The sequence below is a fragment of the Carassius auratus genome, unplaced genomic scaffold, assembly GCF_003368295.1.
Source record: "Carassius auratus strain Wakin unplaced genomic scaffold, ASM336829v1 scaf_tig00216852, whole genome shotgun sequence".
Taxonomy (NCBI): Eukaryota; Metazoa; Chordata; class Actinopteri; order Cypriniformes; family Cyprinidae; genus Carassius; species Carassius auratus.
Window position 1 is genome coordinate 158,073 of NW_020528767.1, and position 10,339 is coordinate 168,411.

General features: G+C 35.2%; 1 protein-coding gene across 1 annotated transcript in view; it reads left to right on the forward strand.

Annotated features, from left to right (window-relative positions):
- Window positions 1-9,663, forward strand: part of LOC113099071 (NACHT, LRR and PYD domains-containing protein 3-like) — a 107,059-nt gene extending 97,396 nt beyond the window's left edge. Inside the window, exons 14-15 of the mRNA XM_026264149.1 lie at window positions 5,017-5,190; window positions 9,498-9,663. Of these exons, the coding sequence (XP_026119934.1) occupies window positions 5,017-5,190; window positions 9,498-9,663 (340 nt within the window). The remainder of the gene's footprint in view (window positions 1-5,016; window positions 5,191-9,497) is intronic.
- The last annotated feature ends 676 nt before the right edge of the window (window positions 9,664-10,339 follow it).

Sequence of the window (10,339 nt, forward strand, 5' to 3'; positions counted from 1 at the left end):
ACTATATAAGCATCTCCCAGATCCTTTGTCATTGCGAAGTCTTGTATTGCCCAGGTCTACATTTCTGAGCGTTTTCCTCCCGTGCCTGATCTCTCTGTAAATTACCTTTGACTGTCTCTCTAATATTTCTGTCTCTGTCTTTTTCACCCATGAACAAAAGTATGAAAAATCCAGCTAATTGTTTTGTCTTTACACCCAGGGGTAGAACATGGATAAATAGCTTGAATATTCAATTTCCATGTGTGGAGGGGAATGTAATGCGTCTTTCTGTTTATTGGTCAAGCAAAGTTTAAATGATGTCGTCATCATCTCTACTTCAATTCTGCACTACTAAAAGTCCTCCGCTGCTATAGTTAAAATTTTTATTGCAATTACATTTAATCTTTCTCTCATCAAACAACCAGATTAACAAATGGCTTAACACAAACCGTACTGGGGCAACGCCTAGACAAGGCTTACTTCTGTGTAGGCATAGATTCTCTATGGCAAATATTAGATGTATGTTCCAGAAATATGAATGTACCATGCAGCTGCACCCAGATTAACCCACAGTTTATGTTTTTGGAGCGCTGCACATTTTATTTAGCACTGGACAGCACAGAATGACTGCATTTACATTATAGTGAAGCGTAGAATAGTATACACTACCGTTCAAAAGTTTGGGATCAGTAAGCCTTGTAATGTTTTCTAAAGAAGTCTCTTCTGCTCATCAAGGCTGCATTTATTTGATCCAAAATACAGAAATAAAACAGTAATCTTGCAAAATGTTATTACAATATAAAATAACGGTTTCTATTTTAATATACTTTAAATTATAATTTATTTCTGTGATGCAAAGCTGAATTTCCATCATCATTACTCCAGTTTAAAGTGTCACATGATCCTTCAGAAATCATTCTAATATGCTGATTTATTATTAGAATTATCAACAGTTGTGCTGACAAATGTTGTTTTTGGAAGCTGTGATACTTTATTCAGGATTCTTTGATGAATAAAAAGTTAAAAGAAACAGCATTTATTCAAAATATGAATCTTTTCTAACAATGTAAATCTTTGCTATCACTTCTTAACAATTTAGCACATCCTTGCTGAATAAAAGCTTTAATTTCTTTCAAAAGAAAAAGAAAATAGAAATTTACCGACCCCAAACATTTGAACAGTAGTGTCTATTTTAAATAAATGCTGTTCTTTTTAACTTTTTATTCATCAAAGAATCCTGAAAAAAAAAGCTTCCACACAGCTTCCAAAAAAATATTTGACTGTTGCCAACATTGAAAATTCTAATAATAAATCAGCATATTAGAATGATTTCTGAAGGACCATGTGACACTTTATACTTTTTTTTTTTTTCATCAAATAAATGCAGCCTTGATGAGCAGAAGAGACTTCTTTAAAAAACATTCCAAGTCTTACTGATCCCAGACTTTTGAACGGTAGTGTAGAATTTATTGTGAATACACAGCAGTCTTTTGTTTTGATTATTTTGAGTTTTTTTCATAGAGACGTTTATACAAATGCATCATATGTTTGAAAAAGACTGGCATGTTACACATATATAGAAATCAAGCTATTCATTCTTCAAATTGGTTGTTTCAGTGTTGTTGATTCAGTGATTGAATTTATTGGCATGAGAGTTTGACATAAAGTTTTATTGAATAAGTGAATAAGTTGAGATGCCAATTTGCAATACCACACATTAAAAAGGCAAAGAAAACATCTAACAAGTTATGTCTTAGGTGGCTGTGGTCTGGGTTTGAGTGTTTGGGCCTTACCTACTCTACAAATAACCTCAACTAGGACAACATATCATTATATGAAGTAACATTGACACAAACTACACAAAAAGATGAGGTTCCTAAAATGTTTTTTTTTTTCTAACTTTATTAAATATGTCTGTAATCTTTAATGCTAAATTCCTAAATTTAGTCAATATTAGAAAAATATAGCATTACAGGTGTTACCAATTAAATCAGTATCAACCAAAGCCATCTTTGCATGTGACACAAAAGCTGCATCTAAGTTGATTTTAGATGTATTTATTTACACAGTTAAAGCTGCTCAGAGGGCAGTAAATGCATTTGTACAGCAGTTAAAATGGCATAATATGTGATTACATTTTTTGAACAAAATAATTTTGAATACAGAAATATGAAATGAATGACAAAATAAAACGATAGGATACTTGAATTAGGAAAGTTACACCACCAGTAGGCAGTGGCACATCAATACAGTTGTGTTGCTGAATGAGTCGAGTCATCGATTCAACCTATAATGTATAATGTCACTATAATGTAAATGCATTCGCTCTGCACTATCTAGTGCATCACACAGCTTTACCGCACAGATTTTGATAAATGGACAGATAAATAAAATGTACAGTGCTCTAAAGAAGTAGTGGAATAATGTGGGTGCAGATACATTCATATTTCTGAAACATACACCCAATATTTGCCATAGAGAATCTATGCCTACACAGAAGTAAGGCTTGTCTAGGCGCTGCCCCAGTACAGTTTGTGTTAAGCCATTTGTTAGTCTGGTTGTTTGATGAGAGTAAGATGAAATGTAGTTGCAATAAAGCTTTAACTATAGTAGTGGAGAACTGTTATTCTGTAGCGCAGAACTGAGGGAAACTTGATAACTACATCATTTGAACTTTGCTAGACCAATCAGTGGAAAGGGGCATTTCATTCCTGCCCACACGTGGAAATCAAATATTCAAGTTATTTTTTCGTTTTTCTACCCCTGGATCTAAAAATGAAAAATCAAGGCAAATTCTTGTTTTTTAGTTTAAAAAAAAAAAAAAAATTAATAATAGTAATAATAATAATAAAAACAAGGAACGCAATGTGCACGGATCATCACAATGCTTTTGATGCTTTAGAAATGAGAAACGAGTTGATCTTGTTTTTTTTTTTTAAACAGAAAAATTAAAACTAAACTAGATTTTTCTTCTCTCTTTTTTTCATGTGTAAAAAATGATATGGTTTAATATGTGTTTTTCATGTGTGTGGGTGCCCCTAAAATGCCCCTTTTCAACTAATCCTGCCTTTACTGTCTGTGCCATCTTGCAGAAAAGAGCATGATGTACCGCTCTAAAAATTTGTAACATTAAAGTTTCTTCATATTTTTGGCGATTGCATATATTTCTTGCACATATACGCAAATCAGGCTGTATTCATACAAAAATTGCCCATTCATATTGATACAACAAAGCATAAAGTTTCATCAGCTATATCTACTTTTAATCATTTTTGTATTAATTTAGGCTTAAAAATAAGCCTTAATTTACCCCAGAAGAACACAATGCAATATAGATCCACTTGTCATTTCTGATGTGTAAATCATTAATTCACACTTAAATAATTAACAGTAAAGACATATGATGTTTCTTCAGTTATAATTACAAAGTATATCCTATAATTGGGCCATGTTTGTCTGTTTGTCCAGGACAAGTGGATTTTGTGAAGGGGCAAGTGTAAGAGAATTTCACCTGCCTACCGCACAAGTAACCTAATCAAAATTTTAATAACAAACTATAACTGCAGCACTGAAACTTTGGCGAGAATGATTCTGATTTTATTACTTTCAGTGTAAATGGTGACTAGTAATGGATAATGTATGGACAATATCAAAGTCTCGTCAATTGAGGCTTCATCAATGATTCACTCATTAAGACAGTCACTTTCCACCACCTACTGGAGGTTTAATTTCATATTTAAAAAATATCATTGCATTTTCCCAACATTTCATATTTGTCATGTCAAAAAAGTAAAACATTAATCTGATAAAATTATTTATGCATTTGCAATTTTGAGTAAATTAATTTATGGAAACTCTTATATTCATTAAACAGTCATTTAGTAAATACATCTAAATGGCACTTTCGATGCAGCTGCTATGTTTCCTCTGCAGTGGAAAGATGGAGTTTGTTGATACTGATTTAATTTGAATAGTAACAACCATATAGTGTCTTATTAACTTAATGTTTTGATCAAATTTAAGAATTTTAAGTAAATGGTGACGTACATTTAATCAGGTTAGGAAAATATTGTCCTTTATAAAGTTAAAAAGTGTAACAGCAATCAATTTAAGGCAAATATCACAAATATACTGATTAAAGTAATAACTGATAGAGCACTGATGAGACTTGCTTCAGAATAAAGAAATTTAAAAAAAAAACACATTGCTCCCGGACAAGTAACTTTTTACTCAGACAAGTGAATGACTGATGATTGATATAGATATATATATATATATATATATATATATATATATATATATATATATATATATATATATATATATATATATACATATATATATTCTGCTGTTGCTTGTTATAGCAAATGAAAATATAGCTGAGATTTTTCTTAAACAGGCCTTTTGTAAATGAGTAGGCTAAATTCAGCAACCTCGAGTATAATTTTCCTCCATGTTGTCTTAGGTCACATAAAAGTAAAATGTGTTTTTATTGGTTATGATCAAAGTCATCACTGATTTGTCAATAACATGTAGCAGCCATGAAAAGGTTTTGTTGTCTTGTAAGCAGGATTCACTTGAACAACCTTCTAAGCAACCCTTCTCTAAAAAGGCTCTCCTGCTGCATTTCTCCTATTGGAAATAAAATAAGCTTGTGGTTGCCACATATACCAGAAGACTGGGGAAGGTTGACTAATAAGACAAAATGGTTTTCACGGATCCCCACATGCAAACCTAAATATTAAAAGCATAATCTCATCTTGCACCCATGAACAAAAAATATGGAAAATCTTTATTCTTGTATTTTGTCTGTTTCTTTAAAAAAAAAAAAAAAAAAAAAAAAAAAAACATTGATAAATTTACTTGTCAAGTGAGGACGTCTCAAGACTTGTTTTTTCATGTCTTTATTGTTCCATGTTTAAATGTAATTGTTTTATCTGGTATTAGTGATTGTATGGCATATACTCATGATGCATTTAACTCACGCCATGAACATAACATAACTCTTGAGTCATTTTCTTTTATCTCTGTTTTCAGTCTGTGTGATTGCAGTATTACAGAGAAACAGTGTCTCATCCTGACATCAGCTCTGAAATCAAACCCATCACACCTGAGAGAACTGGACCTGAGTGGAAATGAAATAAAAAACACAGGAGTGAATCACTTATGTGACATACTGAAGGATTCACACTGTAAACTGGAGAGATTGAGGTGACATACAAATAGTTCACATACAAGAATCAAAATAATTAAAATCACTTCAAAAGTTTAAACCAAATCCTATACTCAATATCTTACAATGAGTAGCGTTGTTGTGGTATGAGATTTTCACAGTACTATAACTGTCTCAACAAATATCACAATTTCATGGTTACACAAATGGAAAAATGAACTAATGCTATAAACTATTTTAGGAACCCTCTCATTAGGTACATTAATAATATTACAATTATGAATCAATACTTTATATCAAGGCTCATTATAGTCATTTTATACTTATATTTAAAGTCATAACTTTTTTGGTTAAAATGATCCAAAATCAATATTTGAGCAAGTACATAACCAGCCAGTGTTCAAAACTACCGCCTTACTTTAGCCCGATTCACAATGGTTCGCTTATAATAATGTTTTCTAATTTGAGACGTACAGGTAGATTTTCACGGGAAATTCAAATATGCCACTGCATCAAGTCACGGCTGTAAATATAAAAAAGTTGTCCAGGCTACTAGGCTATCGCATATGAGAATCCTGCAGGTGGAGGATCGTTTATAGCCTTTTCTCACAGCAGCTAGAATAATTAAAATAATAATAAAAAAAATCGTTTTGATGGCGGATTGTAATCCAGAAAGGAATAAATGTTTATGAAACACATGTGAATGAAATTAAATTATATTTCAGTTTTAAATGTGCTTCTGATTAAAGATGGGATTACACAATATTTGTAATTTAAAAACTACCAGTTCAAAGGAAGCATTCTTTTTTCTTTTCTTTTCTTAAGAAATTTAATATTAAATTCAAATGATATGACAATTAGATAGACTGTACAGAAATTGAAATCTACACACTAATACACTGTACTCATAGTCACGCAATGCTGATGTTGTTAACATTGATAATTTGAGAATAAAGTAATAATCATTTGCACGGTTTGATGAGCTAAGAAACCTTTAGATTAAATCACCATAGGTAGCGCAATTTATTGTAATGCTTTTTTCCTCAGTTGGTCAAAATAAAAGTGCCAGACTTGTACTTACTCGTTCAGATGACAATATACAGTGAACATTTTCTTATTTGGGTAATATATTCCAAGAAGTAGACTAGAATCTGTGATTGCGAAGTGCCGTAAATAGTCACCCCTGAGTGTTTACAAGCGAGTCAGCTGGTGTTGGTGTGACGGCGCGATTCAGCGGTTCGTCTGGGTCTCCTGCGACAGCTCCCACGTTCCCCTGACGCTTCAACACCCCTGAAAGAGCTTTCTCTTTTCACAAAAGAGTAAATGGTCGATTTGAGTCTTTTTAAAGATGTCATTTCGCCCGTGTGTTTCTGGGTGCGGTCGATACATCACTCCTTTGATGGCCACGATCACTGTGTCACGTGTCTGGGCTTCCAGCATGCTGAGATTGCGTTTGTGGAGGGCTCATGTTCTCATTGCGGGGACATGACCATCTCGGCATTGAGATCGAGACTCAATTACCTTAAAAGGTATAGAGTCCCCTCTGCCACACCCCGTTCTAGCTCCTCTTCTCCTAAGAGGGCTACTTCGGCTGGTGGCAAGGGTGATCTAAGGGTTACTGTGTGGGCTTCCCCGACGAGCCAACCTCCTTGGGCCACATCCCCCTCACATACCATACGCTGCAGCCAGTTTCCGGATTAGTTTGCTGGACCCTCTCAGGCTCTTGATATCTCATTCGGGGCTCGCGAATAGGACCTTATGTCGATCGCTGCATCACAAGGCGGGCTTGAGTTCTCGGGAGATGAGGATTCGGCTGCGTTGCCTCCCTCGGGAGTGCCAGTGTTGACCGAGTCCGATCCCGAGCTGATGGTCATGCTTTCCCGGGCAGCGGAGAGCATCGGGCTTAAGTGGAATCCTCCACCCTGTCCCGATCGCTCGAGGTCGGATGATTGGTTCCTGGGGGCTGCTCAAGCGGATCGCAAGCACCCCCCTCTGGTTCCTTTCTTCCCAAAAGTGCACCAGGAAGTAACCAGTTCATGGAAGGCACCTTTAACTGCCTGAACCATTCTGGTACTGTCTCCCCATGTCTTTACGAAGGTCGCGGAGGGAGCCCTGGCTCCTCTCAGGGAACAAGGTGTCCGTATCCTCAACTACCTCAACAACTGGCTGATCCTAGCTCACTCTCGAGAGCGGTTGTGCGAGCACAGGGATCTTCAGGTCAACTGGGAAAAGAGCAAGCTCTCCCGTGTGCAGAGGATCTCTTTTCTCGGTATGGATATAGACTCAGTCGCCATGTTCGCGCGGCCTGAGACAATTCGAGGGCAAGAGAGCGGTTCCACTGAAACTGTTTCAGAGGCTCCTGGGGCATATGGCGTCCGCGGCGGCGGTCATACCGTTTGTGTTACTCCATATGAGATTGCTTCAGCACTGGCTTCACAACCGAGTCCTGAGATGGGCATGGCAACAGGGCACGCTCCGAGTGAGCATCTCTCTGGCCTGCCACTGAAACTTCACCCCGTGGTTCGACCCCTCCTTTCCAGTCTCGCCCCGGTGAATGGAGACTGTATCCGTATAGTAGCCTGTGCAGTCAGGTCAAGGCAGTAGGTTTAGTGTTTTTCTTTTTGCTAATATAGTTAATATAAACATCTTATATATTAAAGATGTTATATGACATAATAGCATTATGGAACATAAAAAATAAAGTCACAGTTACTTTGCTGAGTAACTAATTACTTTTACAATGTGGTAACTGAGTTACTTAGTTACATTTTAGGAGAAGTAATTTGTAACTGTAACAAATTACTTTTTACAGTACCATGACCAACACTGGTTATTATTATTTATTTTTATTATTATTAGGTATGAGGTATGTAGGGGGTTACTGTTTGCCCAACACTGTATGCTATGGGAGAAACAGTCAAACACAGAAGTAGGCTGCACGGGTCTGGATAAATTGATCACATTTTTTTTTTATTTGTTTGTTATCAAATAGAGATCATGATCCTCCTACAGATAACTAAACAGCTCTAAACAATAGCTTTTCTACTTGAGGGTCTAAAAAAAAAGGAATTGTTGCAGTATGTGTCATTTTTTACATTTTAATTATTTATTGCAAAATCTGCAAGTAAGAGAGTGATGTTTAACGTGCTGTGAAAGTGAAACAATAAACTGGGGCCGTCGGCGATGCTTGCAAGTAAAGGGCTTAAGGTAGAATTATGATGCAGTTTTTTCAACTAGCTAGTTTTCAACCTTTTTATTATTATTATTTACAAAATAATTGTGAAGAAAAAAAATGCTGCAGTTCTATTTTTAATTTAAAGTTTTAATTAAAAGGTCCCACTCGGTGGCCCCCTAGTTTGCCCTGGCCCATATGCACCTGCATTCCCTGTATACCCAAATTCTACACATCTGGGAGGCACTACAAATAATGTTTAGAGAATTTTTATTAACGCATCAACTGAAAATAGCATAGACTGAAAGATTTCGTGGTTTAACCTGTTAACTGTCACTCACGTTTTTGAAGATAGACATGAATGCGCATGATACAAACCTAAATTTTTATAATTCATGACTGAAAACATTTTGTAACATGATTTTGATGTACCATTTACATGGTAATGCAATGTCTGATTTTAAAATGGGTTTTGAAGGATGAATTTTGAGATTTTATGTTTTCAAGTGATATATAACTTCTGATGATTTCTAAAATGTGATAGAGAAAAAGGCAACGAGGAAGTCTTTTTTTTAAACAAAGGTCAAAGCTCCTTTTGTAATGTAGATTTCTGAGGGTGCACTCTTGTCATAAATTCATCTATTACTTTTCCTACATAATTTTTAACAAAAAATATTGGTAAAATATATATTTGGGAGTGTTAGACCTTTCCAATGATATATAGTTTGTCAAGATTAGATTAGATTTGATTGTAATATAGTATAGTCAACGTAGGCGTCCCGTATACGGGACGGGGTGACATTTAACAGGTTAAGAATCAATACAGAGAACTTTAAGCTAAAAGAAACATCTGAATGTTTTGGGGTTATCTAAAGTTAACTTCTCTTTGACATTTTCTCTGCTGCATGTGTATATCACAAGTTGAGACTCTTTACTGGCTGTAGAGAGGAAAAGAGATCCGCATGCGGAGGTGATATTCTCTGCCCTGTTGCATTTTTTTGAGAAAAAGTACAGGATATGAGAAATGATCAAGTTTAATATCATTATGTACTGACTTACTGGTATACTGCTACAACCCTAACAATGAGTCTGAGTTTGTATTATATTTGTGTAAAAGTCTTCACCTTAAGGATTTGTAAGATAATATCTGTTTCTCCATTTGTCTCTTTCTAGTCTAAATGACTGTGGCATTACAGATGTTTCTTCTTTAACTCAGTCTTTGACCAACACAAGAGCACTGCAGTTTTTAAAAGAGCTTGATCTGAGCAACAATATGATTGGTGACTCAAAGCAGCAGCTCATTGATGTGCTACAAGACTCAAACTGTAACCTGAGGTGAGTGAACATCACTTTGTTACATTATGGAGATCTTAATTTACCTCCGATATCTGAACAAATCTTTGAATTTTTTTTGTGAAAGGAAATTCTATCAAACCTTTACAATTAATTTAGAATGCAGCAGCAAGATTAATTTTTAATGAGCCAAAAAGAATACATGTCACACCTCTGTTTATCAATTTGCACTGGCTTCCAATTGCTGCTCGCATAAAATTCAAGGCATTGATGTCAAAATGATGACAAAACTCCCACTGGCTCTGCACCCATTTACCTAAATTTGTTACTTCAGACTTGTGTGCCCTCTAGAAGCTTGCGTTCTGCAAGTGAACATCGCTTGATTGTGCCATCCCAAAGAAGCACAAAGTCACTTTTACGGACTTTTAAATTAAATGTTCCCTCCTGGTGGAATTACATGCCCAACTTAATCCGAGCAGCTGAGTCCATAGCTATATTCAAGAATCGGCTTAAAACACATCTCTTCCATCTTTATTTGACTCTCTAACTTTAACACTCACTATTCTAATTCTATTCTTAAAAAAAAATCTAACTACCTTTCTAATCTTTTTGTATTCTATTTTCTTTCATTTATTATGCAATTGTATATGTATGTGTGTGTGTATATGTGTAAAGACCTCTAACTAGCTTGCTCTATTCTGTTTTCTTTTTATTTATTATAT